Genomic DNA, 24,006 nt, shown 5'->3' with positions numbered 1-24,006 from the left:
CCTTGAAACAAGTCCCTGACCTCCCAGAATTATAGTCTTGCTCAGCTTACAGAGGCATACACATATATGAACATGGCCAGGGATTTAGCTCAGTGGTTCTGGCGCCTGCCTCACATATATGAACAGATTCACCTGTGTAATGCACAGTTATGAGGTGTGATAAAAGTGGTGTGTGTTTAAATAAAAAATTATTACAATAAAACACATAGTGCCATGAATCTCTCGAAATACTCCTCCCTTTCTTTGAACTAATTCTGTGGTTCTTGCCATTTTCTGAAACAGTTCTAGAAGTCCTCTTTTGTGAGTGTCTTTGGTTGCACTGACATGATTTAAATTGATGCCAGAATCAATTCAAAACATTAACCTTTAATGGTCATTATCCAGTCACCTCATGGTGCCAGATCTGGTAAATATGGTGGATGAGGACACACTGTAATATTTTTAGGACCTGCCTTTCTGTTGGATGGCATCTGGCAGCAGCATTCACCATATTTTTTTTAATTGCATCTTGTAAAGACATGAAGGAGGATTTCCAGAATGGCTTCAGAAAGTGGCAAGAGCGATGAGATAAGTGTGTTCAAAGCAAGAGGGAGTAGTCTGACAGGAATTAATGGCAAAGTTTCTTTTACTGTAATAAATTTTAAAAATGTGAACATTAACCGTATTTTTCATTCACCCCTTGTATATGTGCAGACCGTATGATCCCACACATGCATTCATTCAGCTTACAGCTGCTCAGAACCACAGAGACCTATCTGCATGTTCAGACCAGGCATGTACACTGTACACTCAGATCACTAAAGCACACACACACTCATGCAGAGAAGTGCACATCCGTGCCTTGGTATGCAGAGATACATGGGTGTTACAGCCCTATGCAAGTGTACTACTTACCAAGGTGCACATGTACATCTGCAGAGGGATGAGCTCAGACACCAACTTGTATGTTCATCTTCATACACGTGTACCCACCTGCACACAAAGGTGCACATGTGTACTGACATCCACAAGGACACATGCTTGCACTTTCTCAAAAGAGGCCATGTATGCTCAGCCCCAGAGGTGTGCTCACGTGTGCACACACGGATACATTTGTTCAGTCTCACAGCACTGCATCCCCCAGAACTCCCAGGAGAGGCCCTCAGTGGTCTTCCCTAGCTCACACCTGCAGAAGCTGCTACTTACATGTGTACTCATAGGCTCAGCACACTCAGACCGTTTGAGGCCTGCATGCATGTACTCAGTCCCATGTTGGTGTCACATATCTATACAGTCATCTGCAAAAGTATACTTACTGGTTTATACTGACGGAAGTCTGCATACACGTGCTCAGACCTATAGAAGTACAGGTACTTGTGCTTCAGGTGTACACACACATGCTCAGGTTTGCTTTGACACACAGGTGCTCACAGCTATGGGTACACTTATGTGCCTGGTGGTACCTACACAGAAGGATACTATATTACATGCCAGTTTCTTTACTCTCAGGTGAGCACTCCCAGTCATTCAGACCCACAAGGACACACTTACATGCTTAGATCCATTGAAGTTCACAAACACATACACGTGCTCAGGGACGTGTGCCCAGGAGTGCATTGGTGCAGGCCCTCCAGTTCACTTAGGTCCATATGTGCTCAGATGCACAGACCAGCCTCCTGTACAACCCCACATGCATCCCCTTGAGGCATTGCCCCTGCACACACAGTGGACATCCTCAGCAGCATATGCAGGCTTCATTCCCAGGACACACACATTTCTCACACCCATAGAAGCACAAACATGCTCAGATTCCCAGAGGCTCTCAAAGTGTACTAGTCACTATGATAGGCAAACTACAAGCTCTGTGGTTTAACATCTGTAAATGTATGTCTCTTTTACCTAAGTTATAGACAAGTGCTCCTAATTGGAGGCCAGGTCTTTTTCAAGTGATGATTCAGGGGCAGTCTCCTTCCCTCTTTAACATGTGACTTCCTGAGGAGTGGGGAAGGGGGTAGGTACTGCATCCGGATGGGGAGGTTTTCTTGGGGCCAGGCCTGGGGGAGGTGTATGTCCTGCTTGCATTTCACTGTGAGAAGCTCAGCCATAGGGCCACAGCCTCGCTTCCAGGAGGGCTGGGAAGGTTTAGTCTTGCTATGGAGGAAGCACAAACAGATTTGGGGACCAGCTAGTGGATTATTTGCCACAGCCTGGCCTTCAGGGACACCAAGGATATGTTTCACTCTTCTTCCTATTCCAGAACATTCCCACCTGTTCCCAAGGCAGAGAAACCAAAGTACCTCCCAGTGAGGGGATTTGTCTCAAAGCAGAGGATGCCTGGGACTGGGTCCTGGACCCAGTGTGGTCTGGAAACCCATAAACCAAAAGATCTCCACAGCCCAATACACATAGCATACAGTGCTGGGGCAGAGACAGCAACCACAATAAAACTTCCCAGTTAGAAAAGGGAAGGACAGGTGCCACAGAAGCTTCCCGTCCCCTGAGTTGGGGCAACCTGGGATGCACACAGACAATGTGTGCTGCAGCAAGGAGACTCAGTAGCGCAGGTTGGCAGGCTCTGCAGTGGGTGCATTTCGCCAGTAGACCCTGCTGCTGCTCTCTGGGAGGCTCCCCCCTTGTCCGGGCCTCTGCTCTGCCAGCCAGGAGGATCTTCCTGTGGGTGTTGGTAGAAATGTCCAGCTTGGGTGTGTGATAGCACTGACAGCCCACTCCCACTGCTGTGCCTTTGGGACACATGGGTGGCCCTAAGGCTCAGCCAGACACAGCAATGATACTAGAATTCTTTCCTAGGGACAGTTCTTAAGCTTCCTTTGCTTCTCTTCCTCTTCATAGAGCTGCAACTGTCATGAGGGGACATGAAACAGAAGGGGGACTGGAGGGGGAGGGAGGCCACACCTTAAATCTGACCCTTGAGCATTTGTTTTTGTTTTTGTTTTTTTTGGCACTGGGATCTGATCGAACTTGGGACCTTGGGCCTGCAAGGCAGGCAGCGGAACCACTGAGCTAAATCCCTGGCCCAACCCCTGAGCATTTGTGAGTTCCTCATTCAGATGAGAAGTTTTCCTGGGCCATTGTCCCTCAGTCCTCTTCAGTTTTCTTGCTTCCTGCCTGGGGTTTGGAAACAGTGGCTTCTCTGACTTTTGCAGGACCCACATTTCCCTTCCTTCCTGCCATCCAGTTCTTGCCCAAGTTTGTCTCCTTGTAACAGCAGGATGTAAAAGCTATCATCATCCTTGGATGCCTTCCTGGCTCTTTTCCTCCGTCCCTTGGCCCCAGAAGGTTGCACAGTCAGCAGCTGTGGCCTGTACCAAACAGTTTGCCTTGCATTACATGGTTCTTCATCTTTCCAGCCCCCATATCCCTTTCCCTGGTCTGTCACCCAAGTACCACAGGGTTTTGTTATCCAGACACTACTTTGGGTGCCAGTGCTTGTATTGGTTAAGATAACATTTGTTTCTGTAACAGATAAGCCCCAAATCTTAATGGTTAACACAAGAGAAGTTTATCACTCAGGTATACCCTATCTGGGTGCTCCCTGTTACCCACAGGTCACTGTGCCCCAAGGGCATGTTAGGAACCCACACTCCTTTCATGGGTGGCTCCTCCGTTTCAAGGTCATGGCTGTGGAAAGAACCTGGGGCCTGGGACACAGGAAGATGTCGAGGGCTCATATTGGCAGGGTCCATGACTCAGAGCTACCACGCCTGATTGCAAGGACTATTGGGAAATGTAGTCCAGTTCCCCAGGAGAAGGAGGAACTGAGATTGGTGAAGGATGTGGTCACAGAGGTGCGAACACCACCTATGCTCAGAGCTACCATGGTGCACTCCTGTGTTCTCAGAGAAACATTCAATCATGCATATGTGCACAGGAAGCTCAGACCCAGGCTCTGAGGCCAGCAGACACATGTCAGGGCTAGAGGTCCACTCACATGCAAACATATCTTCCAGTTCACTGACCTGCCTGCAGACTTGTGTATCAGATCCATCAAGGTTCATGTACACACACATAGGGCACAGAAACACAGACCCTCAGAGGGATCAAACCCTCAAGATGTAGCCTTTTTTTCTGACTGCAAAGCCACTGCCCTTGCTGTGCTGCTGTTCAGGGTGGGAAGGGGCATGCACTGTCCTTTGGGCCACCACCCACAGTGACATGAGTTGTCTTCTGCTCAAACAGGTGAGTAGGGGCTGAAATCTAGTCAGTGCTCTGCTTGCCCAGCCAGGTGTCCAGGGTCCTGGAGCAGGGCTGTGTCCACCTGGAGGAGAGAGTGGCTTTATCCAGTGTCGCACTGAGATGCTGTTTGCTAAGTTGTGCACCCACAGGGCTGTATCCACATAGAGGGGCTACTTTTTTTTCCAGATCTACACAAAATGTCCTGTAGGCAAGTGGTCTTCTTGCCCCTCACACCCTGGCCATGGGCCCTATGCTGGTGGATAGGACCTTGCCAGCTGATGGCTTTGTCTCTGACACATTTAACCTCAGTTGTTAACTCTCTCATTGAGGTGGACCCATCTTGCATGGGTAGGAATGGGGTTTGTAACTAAGTTTCTGATCAGGGGCTTTCTGTGCCCTAAAGCAAGAAAGAGTTCAGCTTGCTGGGACTCTTCCTGGGACCTCTCTCTCCCAGAGAGAGGAGAGTTGAGAGGGGTAGGACTGTGTGGGAGTGGCTGGTGGTATCCTCTGTCCGAATAGAATTCTCTAGCAACTTGGGCCTGACCATGCACCAGAAGTCTGTTTACTTAGGATGCAGAGGAGCAGAGGGTGGGTGGGTAGCATCTATAAGCACACACCTGTATCTTCCAAATGCCATAGCTACTTGAAGTGTGAGAAGGCTAGAAGCTGTCTGGGGTTCCTCCAGGGCTCTGCTGGCTGCTCAGGGCATATGTCTCAGGATTTGCCCTTGTTCTAGAGCTGGACCTAAGGCCACCAGCACCCTAAGTCATCATCATGAGTGTACCCCTCCCACAAAAGCCCAGTGGGAAGAATCTGATGGGTTCTCCTCCTCCAGGCCTTGGTGGCTCCTCACCAAGGCAGATGGGGTATTCTCTTCCTGGACCAGCGCACTATCCCAGGAAGGCCCAGGAAAGCCCAGCATGCACATGACTTTGACTGCACCTGAGCACAGGCTGGGCTGAAGGAGGGTGGGAGGGGAGTGGGGTGTAGGACACAGGAAAGAAGTGGTGTGGAAGGCACAGGCTGCCATGTAGAGGGGCACTGAGGGGAAGGCATGGTGTTGTGGGGGTCAGGGGACAGGCATGATATCCCTGATGTGCCACCAGAGTCTTGGGCAGAGAAGGGCCAGGAGAATCCCAGAGGAGCAGGGATTCTAGCAAAGGGCTGAGTCTCAGATGTGGAGCCTGGGAGGCTCTGGGACCTGGCAGAGGGGGAGTTGAGACACATGTATGTCCCAAGGACCAAAGAGTTGGGATAGCTGGGCAGGACTTGTCTGTGGTCCAAGGTCTAAAGCCCCCACATGCCCTCACTTTGCTGGTAGAGAGCCAAGGTCTGTGCCATGATCAGCCTGATGAGCACTCTAGGGCAGGACACTTCCCCAGCAAGGACCTCCGGGTTTGGATCCTGTGTCCTGGGCCTGGCATTCCACTGGGGCCCCAGCTGTGGCCAGCTGGTTGAGGGTCATAAGACATCTTAGGGCAAACTTTGACCCTGGAGTTCCCAGGAGCAGCTGGTGGCACAGTCTAAGTAAGTGAGTCTGGCAGAGGGTGGAGGTACACCTGCCAGGCTGAGTTCTCAATAGTCCCTGCTACCCAAGAGGGCAGAGGAGGTGGAGTGCAGAAATCAGCTGCTCTGGCCTGTGAGAGGGGCTCCTATGCCTTTCTCAGATATGAAGCCTGGCCAGGCTCACAGGAAATGCCTGAGGAATATCCTTTCCCTGCCTTTGGGAAAGCATAATGATCCCCAGGCCTGCCACTGGTGCTAGGGGGGTTGACAGGTAGAACTTGGGCCTTTGGGTCCTTGGCAGTGAGTCCAAATTCATGCTTCCATGACAGAGCAGGGACATAGATAATGTCAGAGACACCAGAAGTAGGGAGCATCCTCTGGGGTTATAGGGGTTGGGAATGGGGATGTTACTGTAGACTCCTGGAGTGGGTCTACAGTCTTCTATGAGGCACTATAACACAAGCTGATAAGAGTAAAGAAAGAAGCTAGACTTAGAGGGACCTGGGTCTTGGGAATGATCTATGCTGTTGTGGGCAGCAAAGATAAAGGGCACCAAAGGCACCCAGTATTTATTGATTACAAGCATGGGAGAGTGAACAGGGTAGCAAATTAATGTGAAGCATCCCTCTGGAAGCATCTGGCTGGAAGCATCTAGTTATATCTGATATGCAGGCAGGACTATCTGATATGCAGACAGGGATAGCTGATATGCAAACAGGAATGTAAAGGGGGAAGACACTGCTTATCTTGCTTGGGGAGATCAAAAGGTGCTGAGACTGGGTTGCAATTAACCAGAGTCTGCTAATACTGGGCAGAGATGTCTGCTACATGGGGTCTGCCTGGAAGAGGTGTTGTTTAGCTAGACTCTGAGGATGAGTGAAATATCAGTGGGGAAGGGGTTCTGACTGGAAGACAAAGGTCAGTCAGGTGGCAGGTGGTATGGGCCAGCAGGGAGGACCCCAGACAGTGCTGCAGGAAGGGGAGCATACACAGTGGGGCCCAGGAGGGTGCCCCTTGAGAGGCCGCCAGCTCTCCTCCCACAAGTGGATAGCTGAGTTCGCCCCTTACCCAGGGACCAGGGTGCTAGGTTGTCTTTTAGAGGCCTGGGGCCCAGATGGGGACAGGACACGTTATGTTTATCCATAGGCCAGAGGGCCCATAGAGCCAGGCCTTGGCCTCACCCTGGTCCTAGAGCCCAGTACTCTTTCACAGTCCAGGGGCAGAGAAAACTTGTCCACAATCACACAGGAATTCAGTGACAGAACAAGTGTGCAGCCTCTCTGGTCATTGTCTAAGCTAGGAGTTGAGCCTTCCCTGGCCTCTGAGAGTCACAAAAGAGACCGGACCATCCATTCTTTCACCTCTGCTGACACTCACCCTATTGACCTTAGGCAGTCCTGCCCACCCTCAGCATCTGCATCCATTGGAAGCTGGAGGTGGACACTCCCAGCTGCACAGAACGCATGTCTCTGCTTTTGCCTCAGCTTTTCACTGTGGTTGACCCTGTAACCTAGGGGGCCCTGAGGTTTCAACACTGGGGGTCCAGGTGGAGACTGGAGCACGCTGGGAAGAAGAGCAGCCTGGGAGCTCTGCTAGGTTTCCAGTTTAATAGCAAGGTCTTGGCTGTGGCTGGCTGTGTGGCCATGGAAGCCTCTGTGAGATTGCTGAAGCTGGTGATGGGAAGGGTTGGCAGAGGAGTGTGGACAGTGAAGCCCACCAGGAGCCAAATGGGAGAAGAGGGACCAAGATGTGGAGATGGAACCAGGCTGGTTTAGCTGCATGGGGCCTATAGCCAGTAGGACCTGGCAGTGGAGGACCTTGGATGTTACCCTGAAAGGGGTAGAAAGGCTTGTGGGCATATCCTGCAGGCACTAGGGAGAGGTGCTCAGGTGTGGAAAGGGTTTAGGCTCTTCTGGAGAGAGAGCCAGAGAGGAAACCTACTGCCCCCACCAGGCCCAGTGGTGTCTCCTCCCAAGAGGAATGAACTCCAGCTGTCTTCTATTTGAGGTTGGTGGGTTGCATTCCTTTGGTTTGAGAGGAGGCCCAGGAGGCTGATGGGAGTTGTAGTTGTTGACCCAGAGGCTGATGGGAATTGTGGCCCATACCCTTCCAAAGACCAATGGGAGGCCGCGGATATAGCTCTGCGGCACCAAGCCTGCCTTGTAAGTGCAAGGTTCTGAGTTCAATCCCTGTACCGCAAAAAGCAAAACAAAACAAAAAACTGAAGACCAATGGGACTTGTAATTCTCTCATTTTGGGGGCTGATGGGAACTGCAGTTTCTGCCCAGGGGACTCCAGTTTTCAGACCTAGAGAGGAGGAGACTTACCCCATCACAAAGCCCTCCCCACTAGTTCCCCTGGGCCCTGTTTTAGCAAGTGCATCCCTCCCAGATGGCTGTGTATGTATTTTCTTTTCTTTTTTTGCTTTCTTCTTCTTTCCGTTGTTTTATTATTGTTTTAACAATAATAAGAGGACCAGAGCCAGGTCCTGGTGGCCCATGGGGGTTCTGGGGAGGGGGAGGGGGGGCAGTCAGTGGGGGTCAGAGGTGGAGGGTGAAGAAGGAGGAAGTTGGGGAGCTAGGCTTAGCTCAGGAATCAGGTGGCCATTCCCTCACTCACTCCCTGCCCCTCCCCACCTCCCTGCCAACGCCAGGGCTTCTCACCACCCTCCCAGAATCCTGCAGGGTAGACCCTTACTCCAGTATATCTGATTCCTCATCTACCCTTCTCATGGGCCCTCACTTGCCCCCTCGACGGCTCCTCTCCAGTGACCAACCTGCAATTGGCTTTTAAAGCCCCTTCTTGGGGCCAGCCTCCCCCAACACCTCTCACTCACTTAGCACTTCCTACCTGACGGCCCAAACCTTTCTTCCCAGGTCCCCCCTTCCCCTACATGCTGACACCAGGTGGTGGTAACAGTTCCTCAGCAGCAGCCTGCAGATTTTAGCTTTGTGTTTAACAAGGGGAAGAGGGCAAAGTGAGGGAGGAGAGAGAGGATTCAGGAGGAAGATATCCAGGGAGAGAGAAGAATGAGGGAGGGAGTTACCAAACAGATAGAAAACGTTGTACGGAAAAGTTGTTTTTTCTTATTTTTTTTCCGGGAGAACCCGCTTACACAGCTCTGTTTGTAATTTTTTTCTTCATGCTAAAATCACACGGCCTATTTGTTGATGTAAGTTGCCTGAATTCCGTGGTATGCTATCTTCTTTTTTAAAAACAAAAGCAAAAAAAAAAAAAAAAAAAAAGCAAAAAAAGAGAAAAAATCTAGAAAAAAATAAACCCTAAAAGATATTGTTGTTAGGTTTGTTTAAATGCTGCTGTTGTATCTGTTTTTAGAGCCTTAAACCAGTAGAGTTATTTTTCTTTTTCTGTTTCTTTTCGATTTCCTTTCCTTTCTGTTCCTTTTGGTTTCTTAAGACAAACAAAAGACCAAAATAAATAAATAAATAAATAAATAAATAAATAAATAAATAAATAAAATAAAACAGAGAGTCACAGAGCCCGCGCGTGAGGTGCCCAGGGCATCAGAGCCGCTGCCGCTTAAAGCGCAGTGCTCCGGCCGCAGGCGGGCGGGCCTGGCCCGCTCTAGTCTCCGCCGAGGCCAATTGGAACCGATTTGGGTGTGTGAGGCTGTTGTTTCTCTCTCTGTGCCGGCCGCCCGCGCCCAGGCCCCCGCTGACGCCCTCTTTTCTCTCTTCTCTTTCTTGTTCTAGGAGGAGAGTTAATATTGCCCATTATCACGGAGGACTCCCTAGACCCCCCTCCTGTGGCCACCCGGTCCCCCTTCGTGCCCCCGCCCCCCACCTTCTACCCCTTCCTCCCGGGCGTGGGCGCCACGCAGGACACCCTGCCCCCGCCCGCCGCGCGCCGCCCGCCCCCTGGGGGCCCGTGCCAGGCAGAGCACGACGACAGCGACTGCGAGGAGCCCATCGAGGCCTCGGGCTTCGCCTCCGGGGAGGTCTTTGACTCCAGCCTCCCCCCCACGGACGACGAGGACTTTTACACCACCTTTCCCCTGGTCACGGACCGCACCACCCTCCTGTCGCCCCGAAAACCCGCCCCCCGGCCCAACCTCAGGACAGACGGGGCCACGGGCGCCCCTGGGGTGCTGCTCGCCCCCTCCGTCCCGGCCCCCAACCTGCCAGCGGGCAAAATGAACCACCGAGACCCACTGCAGCCCTTGCTGGAGAACCCACCCCCGGGACCCGGGGCCCCCACGTCCTTCGAGCCGCGGAGACCCCCGCCCCTGCGCCCCGGCGTGACCTCAGCTCCCGGCTTCCCCCCTCTGCCCACAGCCAACCCCACGGGCCCGGGGGAGCGGGGCCCGCCGGGCGCGGTGGAGGTGATCCGGGAGTCCAGCAGCACCACGGGCATGGTGGTGGGCATCGTCGCGGCGGCGGCCCTCTGCATCCTCATCCTGCTCTACGCCATGTACAAGTACCGCAACCGTGACGAGGGCTCCTACCAGGTGGACCAGAGCCGGAACTACATCAGTAACTCGGCCCAGAGCAACGGGGCAGTGGTGAAAGAAAAGGCCCCGGCCGCCCCCAAGACGCCCAGCAAGACCAAGAAGAACAAAGACAAAGAGTATTACGTGTGAACCCCAGCCGGCACCGTGCCCCACTGCCAGCTGCCCCTCCCGGGACGGCCCGGGGAGGAGGGGGCGGCCCTCTCCCTGCCGGGGGCCTGGGGACCCTCTCCCTGGCCGCCTCAGGCTTCTCTCAGAAGAGGAAACGCAAAAAAAGAAAAAGGAAAAGGAATAACCCCGTGCTCGTTCCCTTCTTCCTGCTGCCCGTGGCACCGCACTGTCAACCCCGAGGCTGTCTGTCCCTCTGGGCGCTGTGCCCACCAGTCAGGGCACAGCTCACAGCCCTGGGTTGATTTATTTTTTTAAGAGGGGGAGTTTTATTTTGGTGGGGTTGGGCGGGAAGGAAGGCTGGGGGTTTTGTAAAGTGTCCACTATGTGTCTTGTTAATTTCCCTAAATTTTTTTCTTCCTGCTTCTGTCCCTTTTGCCTTCCTTCTCTTCCCAAACCCTCTAGTCTCCCCAGGCTTGCTGTATCTCTCTGTCCCCACCCCACTTCCCCACTTTTCTTTTCTTTCTTTGCTTTCTTTTCTTTTTTTTTTTTTTTGGTGTGTATATCTGATTTCTCCCTTTCCTCCTTTTGGGTTTCCAGAGTTGGTGGGAGAAGGGCGGGAGGGTGGGCCTGGAGCAGCCCAGTGGGTGGGTGGGGAGCCCCAATGCCCCAGCTCCCCTCAACAGGAGAGGTGCCCCGTTGGGGCCGCCCAGGGAAGGGGTTCAGGCCTGGCTAAGGCCTGATCTGAGTGCCTCCGGGCGACGTGCATTGCTGGGGAAACTGCTGGAGGAGCGGGGTGGGGGGTGGGGGGAGGGGAAAGGCAAATGCAGATATATATTAAAGACAAATAATCTAGATACCAGAGCAGCAGCCTGTGGCACCCACTGGGCGGAGGCGCAGGGAAAGGAGGGAGCAAGGTGGCGTCTGTGAACTGCTGGGGTCACCTCTTGGCCTATGCGCTCCCTGCTCCCCCAGTTTTTTTTCTCTCTTTGTTAACAAATGTGTCTGAGTCTTGGAAAACACCCCAACCCCCGGAAATGTGTGGGAAAAAGAAAACAAAAACTTTCCAAATTCCAACAGTCCTGTGCAGTTTGTTTGGGGTGGGTGCCTTTAGGACCCTGGTCTTGGCTTTGTGCTGGGTGTGGGGTCCAAGAGAGCTAGTAAGTCGCCCTGGAACTCAAACGAGGCTTTGGGCTTCTGGTGCAGCATTGCCTCACCCCCAGGGCCCTCAGTATGGGGGTGAGGAGGAGACGCTCGAGCTTGCTCGCTGCTGAGCCTGGCTGGCCTCTGGCCTTGGTTCCTTGTACTTTGGCTTCTCGGAGGACTGTGTACCAGGTGCTGACTTGGGGCTTCTCCGGGAGTCAGTGCTGAGTCCCAGCTGCTACCAGCTTTCTTTTTCCAGTCTCTGCCCCTTCCCTTGTGCCACCAGGAGCTTGGAGCCTGGGGACTTCCCTGTCTCCATTTCCACCTGGTTGACTGCAGCAGCTCCTGGGATGAGGCAGAAGCAGAGCTGCCACCTCAACCATTGTGGAGTCGACACCTTCGTGGAGACCTGAGTGGGTTGTGGTGGAGGAACAGGGCTGTTTGTTAAGCCTCTCTGTGACAGGAAGCAGATGCAGATATTTGAGGACCCACATGTGTGGCATACTCAGGAGGAAGCTGTAGTGGGGTCTGGATCCCAGGGGTGGCAATGGCAGGTGGTCATGGCACTTGACACATGAGATGTGACTCAGCCACGTTGCTGTCACTCAGGGCTCCTCCCTGCCTTTGGAGAGGTTGATCCTGCCTTCTCTCCCAGCTGTTTCCTGAGGTCTTGGTGCCCATCACCCTCCACTGCCCTCTCTGGCGGGTGGCCCATCCTCAAGGGAGGCTTTTTCTAGTCCCAACGCCTGACACAGCTTTGGGACGGACTCCTGAGTCCCCAAAGGGTCCCACTGGGCAGAGGACTATCCCTTGGGGCAGCTGCCACCTCTGTGCAGCTTCAGAACCCCGCTCAGGCTTGTCTGTGACCTGCTTTCCCTCCATCCTGGAAAAGAGCTTGTGTCTTCCAGGCCTCCCTAGCACAGTGCTCTCTTAGGCCCTGTGAGAGTTCTTCAAAGTCCTATGCGGAGTGAGAGAGCAGGTCTCCTGCCATCCCCAAGGATAGACTTCCAAGAACTTGGCCTCTCTTTGCCCTCTTGGGGTTGAGATTCCATCCCTGCTTCCCCCAGTGGCTCCATCTTGGAGCCTGGGGTCAGCATCCTGAGGTCACCTTTCACCACCTGTGGGAGTCTGAGGAGCCATTCATGGGGTGGAGCTGCCAGGGTGTCCTGTCCTTATGCTGGTAATGGCCTTGTCCCGAGGCCCTCTGCAACTGTCTCTGCCCAGGGACAAGGCTATCTCAGGTTTCCCTTTCCCCCATGGTCACTGGTCAGAGAAAACAGGCAGGTAGACAAGAGTTCCTGGGGCACAAGGGCAGGAACATCTTATTCCAGAAATTTTTAGAGTGTCCCTGAATGAGGTTAGGGATAGCGTAGGGGTTGGAAGGATAGCCTGGGTCCCTGTGGCCCTGTGGCTGTGGGACTCCATTTTTCCCTCTCTGAACAAGGAGGCTAAGAACTCCATTGCTCCAGGGTTCTGTCATAGGAAGAAAGATACCCAGATGTGGCTGCTGACTCAGGGCGCCCTGTCTCATTGCACATCGGATGTTAAGTGTAGCACCTGTCCTGAACTGGGCTCCTCAGGGTCTGGCTCACTGGCCAGTGACCCCAGGAGAGGCCCAAAGAGCATCTGGAGGTTGTTGAGAGCCCTGGAGCTGGGCTGCTTGACAGAGGTCTCCAGGGGGTGTCAGGAGATTCCACCTTGAGTACCAATGACAGATGCTTGTGGAAGCTGGAGGTGGAGTCTGGATGATGCCCTTTGTCCTTGAAGAACTGCCCCATCAACCAACTCCCCTCTTGGAAATGGGTTCAGAGCCTGAAGTGACCACTTTACCCCTTCAGCTACAAGCACTGGGGTGAGCTTCGGCCTTGATAGGGACAGGAGGAGGGACAGAGCATTCTGAGCCCCTTTCCTCAGTCCCCACCGCTGCTTCCACAGGGATAAGACAGCTAGTAGTTCTGGGCCCCTCTGTCCTATACCCATTCCCCTTGACCTCTCCATGGTGGGGTCACCAGCAGCTTATCAGGAGTCCCCATGGTGGCCATTCGAAAGAGGATGTGTCCCTAGGGGAGGCCTGCCATGGTTAGGGTACACGCTTGGCCATAGTGACATTGCTCACTCCCCAGAGCGGCCTTCAGTGACCAGCCCTGTCCAGTTAGTAGAGGGATGACATAAAAACAAACCCTGGGTCCTGGAAGGTTGTACCACCTAGAAAGACCAGGAGCATGGCCACTCTGAATGTGGGTGGAGAGACAGCCTGGCCTGCTTGGTGAGTAGGAGGGACATCCTGGGGGAGAGCTGGGGCCATTTTCCCTCTGGGTTCCTCTGGGTTCTGCCTTCTGGAAGTTTCTGGACACCTCGGGGCCCCAAGAATGTGCAAGGAAGCTAGGAAAGACAGCTGCTGTCAGCCAGGCAGTGGGCAATACAGAACAGAAGCCAGCATGTGCAGATAGGCTTGTATTGGGGAGTCTTTGCATATGGGCTCTACTTTTTTTTTCTAGTTGTTTTTTGTTGTTGTTGCTGTTGTTTTTTTGGGACAGGGTCTTTCTGTGTAGTCCAGGTTGATCTTGAACTCACTATGTAATCCAGGCTGGCCTTGAACTCATGGTGATCCTCCTGTCTCAGCCTCCCAAGTGCTGGGATTATAGGTGTGCACCACCACACCTGGTAATGAGCCCTACTTCTGTCCTCTTGGTCCAGGGGTCTTTACTGAAGTTAGCCATAGGTAAATGGCCAAAGGACATGGCCCTGGAGGCCAGGGGCTACAGCTGACAAGACCAGGGAGGTGTGGGGATCCTGTTCCCTGGGAGCCAGGGCCTCCTGTTTCCCATTGACTTTTCTGCATGTGTGCATGTGTGTGCACACATGATACAGGAGTGCCTCGCCTCTGGGGGCCCAGCTGGTGAAGACCCTGCATGTACCTCCTGCCTGGAGCAGTGGCTCTGCAGAGCACCGTGCTGCCTTTCCCTTGAGGGTGCAGAGGACTCTGTGGGGCCCTGGATCCTTCTGGGAGGCGTGAGGAGGCCCTGCTGGAACTCTCAAGAAGCATCCCTGTCTGCCCGGGCAGTGAGGCTGGGGTGGTCCAGGGCATTGTGATCAGAGATCCACCCTGCAGAGCTACATTCCAGGGCCCGAGTCCTGATCCTGCCTCCTCCTAGCTGTATGTCAGGACCATAAGCTTCTCTGAGCCTCAGTCATCCTGTCTGTAAAATGAGGCAGCTTCTACCCCACTGGGCTCAGGGGAAATGAGCTGGTCCTCTGAGGAGCCCAGCGTGGTGCCTCTGCCTGGCACATGCTATGGGAAAGCTGGCCTGGGAAAGGCCTCAGTACTCTCCTCCCCCCACCCCAGGGGAGATCCTGGGGCCCCCTTGCTGGTGTCACTGAGCGACAGTTATGCTTTGTCCCATTCTTCACTCTTTATTACATCCTTCATGCAGATGTGGCCAGCTGGCACTCTGGGAACTCATTGGCAGGTGGGTGGGTGAAGACAGTATGTGGCTGTGACCATGGGTCAGGGAGTCACTGGGTCTTGGGCCGGCCCTGCGCCCTGGAAGGAGTGTCAGGGTGGAGGTGGGGAAGAACTGCAGGCAGGGCACGTAGCCAAGCTGAGGGTAGCCATGGGCCAAAGTGGCTGGGCCAGGCTGCCACAGGCCAGGGATGACACTGAGGGGTCGAGACTTTTGTTGTTTGTGCTGAGCCAGGAGAGGTGGCAGTCAGCTCCGAGCCCTGGGCCCAGTGGGCAGTGGTTGGAGAGCATTGAGAGGTGCCTTCTGACCTGGCAGCCATGGAGCTTGGGGACGTCAGGGTGGTGACAGTGCACGGGGCAGATTCCTGCCATTTCTGTGCTAGAGGGGGCTCCTGACTGTGAGGAGTACCAGGGGAGGGCAGCCCTGGGGCCCTGGAATTGGAGGCCTTCCTTAAGTACCTCTGTTCTCTCCAGAAGGTACCTCCTCTTCCTCCTCACTGAATTGTGAGCTTGTAGGAGGCTAGAGTCGTGTGGATGTCAGGACGGAGGGCGCTGGTGTGCTGTGTGTTGCTTTCTTTACTGCCCTGTTCAGGAATGACAGTGCAGGGTGTGTCACAGAGTGCTGAGTGACCTCTGACCCTTGACCTTTTCCCATCCTTCGAACTCCGGAGATCCTGCCACCTGCTCAGGACTGAGCCTCCTGAGCATATGGTGGGGGTGGGCTGGGCAGTGACAGCCATATCAGACACCTGGGCTTTAGTGGGGCCAGTGAGGACCACAACACCAGCTAGCATACCCTGCACCTCCCCTGCCAGAGGGCTGACACCCACACATTCTCCTACTCATTCCCTCTTAAGGCAGAGCTGGGTTGGCTGGGCCATTTGGGCTTCTTGTGGTGGGATGAAGGGCAGAAGGTAAAACCACAGAGACTCAGCCCTGCACCTCCACTCTCCCGTGGTTTTGCTGTGTGACTCTGGGCTGGTCCTATCCCTCTCTGGGTTTCTACTTCCCCCTCACCTGGAATGGGGAGGGGACACCCAGACCAGATTGTTCGGGGGTTCTCTGGGGGAAGAGAGGCAAGGAAAGAAGCAGGGAGGCAGGGAAGGAGAGGGCCCCAGGGTGGTCCACTCACTGGTTCTGCACATCTTGGAGGGTGTCAGGCAGTGGCAAATTCTGGGTCTCAGGTAGCAGCAGTGCAGCCAAGCCACCTAGCACTGGCACCACCCCATACACCAGCAGGGGCAACCAGGGGTTGTGGATGCCCAGCAGCCGGACCAGAGGCCCCAGCATGGCTCCTCCACGGGCAGCCATCTGGCCCAGGCCCACAGCTGTCATCCTGCTGGGGCAGATGCACCTGTGAAGAGTCGCTTCTCGGCCCTTGGCCTTCTACCAGGGTCCAGCCCCACTTGGTCCAGCGAGGCCCCAGGTATCAGTCCTGGCTGGACAGACTTGGGTCACATGGAAGGGAGACACCATCTCAAGCATCGGAGTCTAGGAGGCCCTGCCCCTCCCCGCCCCAGCCAGGGCAGCCTCACCTGAGCACAGTGGGGAAGAGCTCTCCACTGTAGACTGTGATGCAGCTGAAGGCAGCCCCCAGTGACCCCAGCCCCAGAACAGCCAGGGCTGAACATAGTGGCCCCATCTCTGCGAACAGAGACAGGTCAGCAGGGTTGGCATCCGGAGTCCCAGGGGCAGTGGGGGATCCCTTTATCCCAGGGGCTTCTCTCTGCACTCCAAGCCTGCAAAATGTTTCCACTTGGGGGTCCCAGACCCCACACTGCACCCTAAGTGACTCTGACCATACTTCTAAGCTGTTCCCGCCCAGAGCCAGACTTTGGGGTCCTCCTCAGCGCACCCACCCTTTCCTGCTGAAATCCATCACAGTTCTTTTTTGGCACACACATCCCCCATCCTGTCCCCAGACTCTATGGCCACTGCCACCTGCCCAGCACAGCCACAGCCCCCAGCAGGGCTCTTGCTGGCCAGGCTGCTGCTCTGCTCCCGAACTCTCCGTGAAGGGGACCCAGGGTCTCTGGCCTTGACCCTGACCCTGTGGGTAGGGAAGCTACCCTTGGGTGCTCATGCCGCTCACCATGTGGCACCAGCGTGTTGGCCAAGATGCAGAGCCCAGATAGCACCAGGGAGCTGGCCTGTGTGGGGCGGCGGCCCAGGCGGTCCAGCAGCAGCTGGGTGCCCATCTTGGTGGGGATGTCCACGACCCCAATGAGCACCTGGAGCAGGAAGATGTTGCTGCTGCCCAGGGCCTGGAGGTCCAGGACCAAGCCATAGAAGGTGAAGCCAAAGGTGAACCTGGGTGGGGACAGGGTGGGGCTGGGGTTAGGGCTGTTCTTTTCCTGTTGTCCTGTGACTTCATTTCCCATTTGCCAAACGGGCTCCTTTTCAGGTTGGTCAATGGGAAGCGTTGGTGAAAAGCTGGAGTGCAGACCCAGGTGGAGGAGGCAGAAGCCAGGGGTGTCTCCCTCTCCTTTTGGTTGCTTTGTCTGGGAGTGGCCATGTCCTGCCATGGCTCCAGCCTCCCTCCATGCTGCAGTGGCTTTGGTCTTTGCTGGGTAGCCCAGGCTCCTGAATTCTCATAGTACCCCCACTGCCTCCCAGAGCCTTCTGATGGGTGCCTGTGCCTGTCTGAGGCTCCTTGATTGCTCCCTGTCCCATTTACCTTGCAGGTCAGCCAGCACCTTGGTCTTGGTCATGAATCTTATCTGCCTGGCCCCTTACAACCCCCTCAGGGAGCCCCCTGGCCTGGTGGTTCCTGTGGGACTAGAGGCGATGGGGGCTGTGCTGTAGGAGGCCAGCCCAGCCCAGATCCCCATCTCTCTCTCCTGCAGTGGCCTGAGGCAGATGAGGCCCTGGGAGGTGTGGGCAGGCACCTACCAGCATAGCATGGAGATCCAGGTCCGGAGGCGAAGGCCGGGCATGTGGAACAGGGTACCCAGGCTGGCAGAAGCCTGAGGCCCACTCAACTCCTCCTGCATGGCTGAGAGCAAGGCCTGTGGGGTAGGGTGGCATTGGCCCTGGGATTCCCAGTAGCCCTTTCCCAGAGATCCTCATCCTGGAGGAGCTGAGGCTCTGAGCAGGGTCAGGGAGAGAGCTGAGGGGAGGGGTTGGGGGAGGGCCTGGCCCCACCTCACCTCCTTGGTCAGGGTGTCCCCTGTTGTCCTCTTCCGGTTGATGGAGGCCACCCTCTGCAGCTCCTGCAGGCCTTGGTCCACTTTGCCCATGGATAGCAGCCACTGTGCCGACTCTGGCAGCCACCAGGAGTGGGACCATGAAGAGGTCACTCCCTGTGGCTCCAGGGCCTGGCCTACACCAGCCTTCGTCTCTTTGTCCCTTCTTTGTTCCCTGTCTCAATGTGCACAGGCCAGGCTCAGGGCACTGAGGATATAAGCAGCTGGTGGTGAAGGGCACTGAAGTTGTCTGCAGCCTGGTCAGTGTGGCCACCTTTCCAGGTGGCCCCTCCTGCCTCCTTTCTCCTTGAGGGTGCAGTTGGGGCCCCATGTTCTCCTGTCCCTGAGCAGGCTGCTGGGGAGATGGGGACTCTCTTATCCCCTTGCCTCCTCCTTGTTGCCCCATGGCCCTTTCCTTGCCTCACCTGGGAGCCAGGCCACACCTGGGTGCAGTAAGCCTCCACTATGGCTATAGACGTCAATGCCACAACGCTGTTAGTGTCCACTACTGTCCTGGTACCTCCTATGTCTCATAGTCCTCCTGTCTACCCCACAGCTGCATCTTCTTGCTACCCTACACCTGGTCACCAGGAAGAGGCTCTGTGACATCCCTAGTCATCTATCTGCACCCAAATGGCCACCAGTGCCAATGTCTCTAGACCCCTGTGTCTGATGGTCCTCATGCATCTGTAGTAAACACAGCTGCTTGACACTAACCTGGCTTCCACGACCCCCAACATCCAACTAGCCCCCGTGCACTGTCCCATGCAGCTGCCTGGCTCCCCTGTTGCCCCTTGACACTGGTCCTTCCTCTGGCCCTGTGCTCATGGAGGTCCCCAGCAGGACATGTTGTCCCATGTGAACAGCAGCAAGGTGGGGCAACTGGGGTCATATCCCCTGGGTGCCTAGCTCCTTCTGTGTTTGTAGGAGGGGGAAAAAGAGGATCCAAGTGCAGATGAGAGTTGACAAACCCCTTTGGGCTGTCAGACTTTGGGGGCAGCGTGGGAGAGGGAAGTGTTGGGGCCACCTAGCTCAGCATCTAGGGGGGCTGGTGCCTCTTTGGGGAAGCCTTGAGGGAAGCAGGGAAGGAGGTCTGGGGTGGGGGGAGCAGGTGTTTGTGGGGCTGAGATACCAGTAAGGCGGTGTTTGGCAGGCAGTTGGTGACATGAGGCTGGAGGTGGGTAGGACAGAGAAGACTTGGGATCTGTAGCGTTGGAGGGACTTGGAGCTGTTGGCTGTTGAGACCTCCAGGGAGAGTGTGGCCTGTGCCTGCTGTGTGCTATGGGGGTCATAGCGTGGTGGCGTCTTGGGCCTGGCAGTAAGGGACACCTGGGCACAGGGATGCATCTGGGATGCCTGTGCCCTGGGCGGGAGGATTGTGCCAGGCTCCTGGAGCCCTCTTCCAGCTCCACAACCCTGGTCTCTGGCACCTAGGGCCTCTACTCCCAGGTAAAGGGGGCTTCCACACCAGGTCCCCAGGAGAGGACAAGGTCTCCTCCTCCATGGGGAGAGGGTGCAACACTTACCATGAATAGGCAAAGCAGAGGAAGAAAGGGGTAGAGAGGGCCAGTTGCAGCAGTGCCCAGTGACGCAGGCCATAGGCCACTGCGGCCATCAGGATTTGGCCAAAGCTGAAGCCCAGAGAGTTCATGGTCATCATCAAGAGGTGGGCCTGAGCCAACGTCCACTCCATCACTACGAGGAGACCCAGAGGTCAGGCCCAGGGCCCGCCTAGTGCTTTCCCTGCATGGCACCCGCCCAGGGACCTACAGAGACTGGTCGTGTTCATCATGACACCTGCTACCGCGAAGGCTGCCAGAAAGCGGAACAGGCAGTAGAGTGAGAAGGTAGGGATGAAGGCAGCCACGGTGCCCGACAGGGCTATCTGAAGGTAGCTCCATGTCAGCACCATCCTGCGCCCGAACCTGTAACACATGCACATTGGCCAGCCACAGGGAACTGAGCCACTGAGAGCCCACCCTGTGCTTGCTGCACCTCAAGTCAGACCCATGTTGTCCTCCATAGAAGTCCGTGAGCATAGAGAGAACCCAGGATCCATTCCGAAGGCTTGCTGAGCAGGAAGTGAGTTCCTCATCCCCAGGAGTACTCAAGCAACTTTGAAGACATGTTCATGGCCCAGCAGGTTTTGTTTGTTTATTTGAGACAGGGTCTCAATAAATCCCCTAGTTGCCTAGTCTGGTCTGGAATTTGTGATCTTCCTGCCTCAGCCTTTCAGAGTGCTGGGATTTCAGGCATGCACTACCATGCCCAGCCACTCAGCAGGTATTGCCAGTGAATATTTGACAAGAAACAAGGATGCTCTACAACCCCAGAGTAAAGTGAATTTGTGGCTCAGACAGGGAGAGATTCTGGGCATGGTGACACATGCCTGTAATCCCAGCAGTCTGGAAGGTGGAGACAGAATTGCAAGTTCCAGCCCAGCCTGTGCAATTTAGTAACTTAGCCAGACCCTGTCTCAAAATTTAAAAATGGAAAAAGGGATAGGAATGTGGCTCAGTGAATGGCCCTGGGTTTAATCCCCAGGACAGGGGAAAAAAAGCGGGGGAGAGTGCCAATGACTGTGGTGCTCACCTGTCTGAGACATGGCCACACACCACGGCACCCACCAGGATCCCAGCCAGGAAGATGGACTGGGCCATGGGCTTCAGGGCCTGAGAGTCACACACCAGGTCCCACTGTGGGAAGAGAAGGGGCAGAGAGCTAAGGAGGCTGGGAGGCCCTAGGTGGTAGGGGGAGGGGACAGACCCCAGGGACACAACCTCTGGCGTCAGAGCAGGGCCCTGTGGGACAGCAAGGACACTGCAGAAGTAGCCGGGTCTCTTGAGAAGTATCTCATTGCTCCTGGTCTAAGCCCCCTCATGGCTTCCTGTTGCCTAACCGGCCTGTGTCAAGCCCTCTCTGCCCCTCTGCCCTCTTCCCCTCCTTGCCCAGTATGCAGGGGTCACCTGAGCTGACTCTGTTCTCCTCCCCACAGGTTGATTCCCTTCTGTTCTTACAAAGAGGCCCCTTCCCGCTTGCTGGAACAAGCTGCTCCTCCCCACTGGCCCAGATTTGGTTGATGCCCCTTCGCAGAAGCCACTTGGATTTGTCCCTGCCTCGGGGAGCCCAGTGAATAATCCAGTCCCCAGTGACTCAGTTAACAGGGGTCACAGATCAGTGTCAGCCAGCCGGGACCTTGTGCAAGATGTCAGTGGAGCCTGCATTCAGGTGATCTCTGGAGACCGAGTCCTTCCACCCTTTCCCCTGTGGGACACATGGCTGGCAAGGGGCTTCGAGCCAACCCGGGGGTGAGGGAGGCACAGAATCCCAGAACAAGACCATTTGTGTGCAGCCAATTTTGACCTGTGACTTTGACCTCCAAGATGCCAGAACTTGGAGTGGGTGCCTGGCGGCCCTTACCTTGGTCACCACAGTGGCGGTGAAGGTGCTGTGGTCATACACCCAGCCATCCACACAAGGCTCCGTGGCAGCCTTGCTCCAGTTGGCGGCTGTGGCATTGGGGTCCAGGAGCTGCCACTGTGGCTGGCGGAAGCGGCGGCACGTGTGGGGCCGCTGGTTGGGGCCCAGCGGGATAGATACAGCCAGGAGGGCCTCGGTGTCCAGGGTCCCAGGGACACTATCCTGGGTGGTGCTGTTGTCCAAGAGGGGCACCCAACAGCGGTGGCTGAGCACAGCAGTGGAGAAGTTTTCCAGCATGTTCTGGGCGGTGACATGCAAGATGGGGACCACCAGAGCCACCGTCTGGACAAACTGGAACCTACCCAGGTTGCCAACTTGATCCAAGAGCTCAGGAAATGCCATGGGGCCTGCTGAGGGCTGAGGAGGGGCCACTTCACAGAGGCCAGCTCAGGGCCACAGGCCCAATGTGACAAGCCTGTGTCTCCTATGGTGTTGCCCACACTGTCTTTCTCAGCTGGGCAGCTAGGAGCATGTCAGGGGCTCCTAGCTTCACAGAGCATCTGCCCAGTGAAGGGCAGCTCCAGCTGACACTTGAGCCTGTGCTGTGACCCTCTGCCAGTTGTGATTGCCCCGACCTTCAGCAACAGCTGAATTTAGGGGGAGAGGAGGATTAAAGTGTGACCAGGAGCCACTTATGGAAGAGAATTTAGCAATCATTTTCTTAGACAAAGTTTAACTGGCTCTGAAGGAAGAGAGATGCCAATGTGTAATCCCAGCACCTCCGCCCCCCATGGGTGAGCCTGGGTGCTGCTCCTGGGGTGGCAGGTGCTGGGGCTGCCTGTCCTGCTTACCCAGGAGAAGGTGGGCAGGCATTCCCCTAATCTCCAGGCTGACTTGAGCCTCAAGCTTGATACCATGGGTTCCCAAGGCTTGCAGCCTGCGGGGTTCAGTTTAGTCACCAGCTTTGCTGTAACCCTTTCCTGAGCCTCAGGTTGGGGGTTTCTGACATTCCCAGATGCCCTGTGGACCCCTTGATTTCAGACTGCCCAAAGCCAGCCTGATATCTCTGCCCCTTCCCAAATGTACTCCCCCTAGAAGCTGTGCCAGAGCTATGACCTCCGACCTTGGGTTTCTGCCTGGAACCAATGTCACCTTTCCTGTCTCCTGCTCCTCCCTGCTCTGTCCCCCCAGTGGCCAAGATTGCTGGCTTCCTAAGGGTCTTTCCCTCCTTGCTTTCCCCTGCCAGGCTCCTATCTCTGCTCCTGTCCCTCTGACATAACTGTGTGCCAAATCCTCCTAAAGAGCTGGGCGATCTGGGTCCAGAACAGCTGGTGATGCCTCACCAGGGGAAGTGGCCAGCCACAGTGCATGCTGGACAGAGTCAGGGAGGCCAGACTAGGCCAAGAGAGTGCCTTTGGCTGTGACAGTCTCCAGGCTAAAGAGCCAGAGAACATGAAGCGGTAGATGTGTGTGTGTGTGTGTGTGTGCATGTGTGCTAACATATGTGCACTATGTCCATGTATGTGCAGTGCAACAATGAGTGGCCCCAGCTGTTCATCCACAGGTGCTTTTTTTTTTTTGTACAGGGATCGAACTTGGGACCTTGCGCTTGCAAGGCAGGTGGTGGTGAGCTAAATCCCCCACCCAGGTGTTTTTTTTTTTTTGAGACAGGGTCTCTCTATACAGTTCAGGCTGGCCTTGAATTCACTGTGTAGCCCACATAGGCCTCGAACTCCTGGTGATCCTCCTGCCTCAGCCTCCCAAGTGCTGGGATTACAGGCATGTGTCATCACACCCGGCCTGTTTTTTGTGCTTTAGACACAAGGTGTCCACAGCAGGAACGACTCCTCTCATCTTACTTTGCTCCCCCCTTGTTTCCCTTTGCCCTTCTGCACAGCTCACCAGCCACAGCCTCTTTGTCTCCCTGAACCTTGCACCCACCTCATCCACACTTCCCACCCTGCTGCTCGTGTGCTGGCTCGCTATGCTCCTCCCTTGCTTGTGCTGTGCCCATAGCCTAGAATGCCACCTCCAGGCTCAGACTGGCCCACATCCTGCATGCTACATGTGCCTCCTCCTCCAGGTGGCTCTCCTTGCTTATTCCTTTCCTCTCTGGGGCTTAAAGTCAGCGGGGGAGCCTGATTGTCACATGGACTGCACTCTTTTATTATGATCCCATGGTCTTATGTCCAGCCAGTTCCTGGAGAATAGGAACCTTTCTTAGAGCCTCTTTGGATCCTAGCACTTATTTGGACAGCAAATGAAGACATACTGAAGTATGTGGGTGGTTATACAAGAATTTCCATTTTTTTCTGATTGTGTAATCTACAACCTCCCAAGAAATTCAGAAATCATTGAAAAGTTTAACAAAAATAAAAATTACTGTTAAACTCATCAACTAGTGACCATTATTGTTCACATTTTGGTGTAAATATGTCCAGGTAAGGTACATTCATCTCCTTTTGTAAAACATCCAAAGAAAAGTCCCTGAGTTTTGATTAGAATTTTAACCTGTTCACATTTATTGTGATTACTGACAT

General features: G+C 54.9%; 2 protein-coding genes across 55 annotated transcripts in view; one reads left to right on the top strand and one right to left on the bottom strand.

Moving 5' to 3' along the window:
- Window positions 1-11,332, top strand: part of Nrxn2 (neurexin 2) — a 108,674-nt gene extending 97,342 nt beyond the window's left edge. For 32 of the 48 annotated variants that reach the window (XM_087205247.1, XM_087205239.1, XM_087205237.1 and 29 more), the window contains one exon: window positions 9,393-11,332. In XM_087205247.1, coding sequence (XP_087061373.1) covers window positions 9,393-10,279 — 887 coding nt within the window. In that variant the 3' untranslated portion in view covers window positions 10,280-11,332. The remainder of the gene's footprint in view (window positions 1-9,392) is intronic. The other 16 variants (XM_021264658.2, XM_021264656.2, XM_087205255.1 and 13 more) reach the window with 1 other exon arrangement.
- On the bottom strand, window positions 10,787-22,135 carry Slc22a12 (solute carrier family 22 member 12). 7 transcript variants are annotated; one of them, XM_087205267.1, is made up of 11 exons: window positions 21,467-22,134; window positions 20,639-20,742; window positions 19,817-19,971; window positions 19,580-19,741; window positions 18,011-18,141; window positions 17,754-17,869; window positions 16,954-17,171; window positions 16,397-16,505; window positions 15,994-16,197; window positions 15,321-15,445; window positions 10,787-11,807 (listed from the first exon to the last, which is right to left on the bottom strand). In XM_087205267.1, the coding sequence occupies exons 1-10, from the start codon at window positions 21,866-21,868 to the stop codon at window positions 15,382-15,384; spliced, it is 1,665 nt and encodes a 554-aa protein (XP_087061393.1). In that variant the 5' UTR covers window positions 21,869-22,134; the 3' UTR covers window positions 10,787-11,807; window positions 15,321-15,381. The 7 variants fall into 7 exon arrangements, with proteins under 7 accessions (XP_087061393.1, XP_087061390.1, XP_087061389.1 ...); XM_087205264.1 differs by lacking the exon at window positions 19,817-19,971 and having other exon boundaries at window positions 16,397-16,600; window positions 18,011-18,254; window positions 19,573-19,741; window positions 21,467-22,135; XM_087205263.1 differs by lacking the exons at window positions 10,787-11,807; window positions 19,817-19,971 and adding an exon at window positions 11,814-14,942 and having other exon boundaries at window positions 16,397-16,600; window positions 18,011-18,254; window positions 19,573-19,741.
- Window positions 22,136-24,006: the final 1,871 nt, after the last annotated feature.

The sequence above is a fragment of the Heterocephalus glaber genome, unplaced genomic scaffold, assembly GCF_053883595.1.
Source record: "Heterocephalus glaber isolate CG9 unplaced genomic scaffold, H.glaber_assembly_v1.0 deba00000594, whole genome shotgun sequence".
NCBI classification, from domain to species: Eukaryota; Metazoa; Chordata; class Mammalia; order Rodentia; family Bathyergidae; genus Heterocephalus; species Heterocephalus glaber.
The sequence above is the reverse complement of the archived record's forward strand: the minus strand, read 5'-3'. Positions and strand labels throughout refer to the sequence as shown.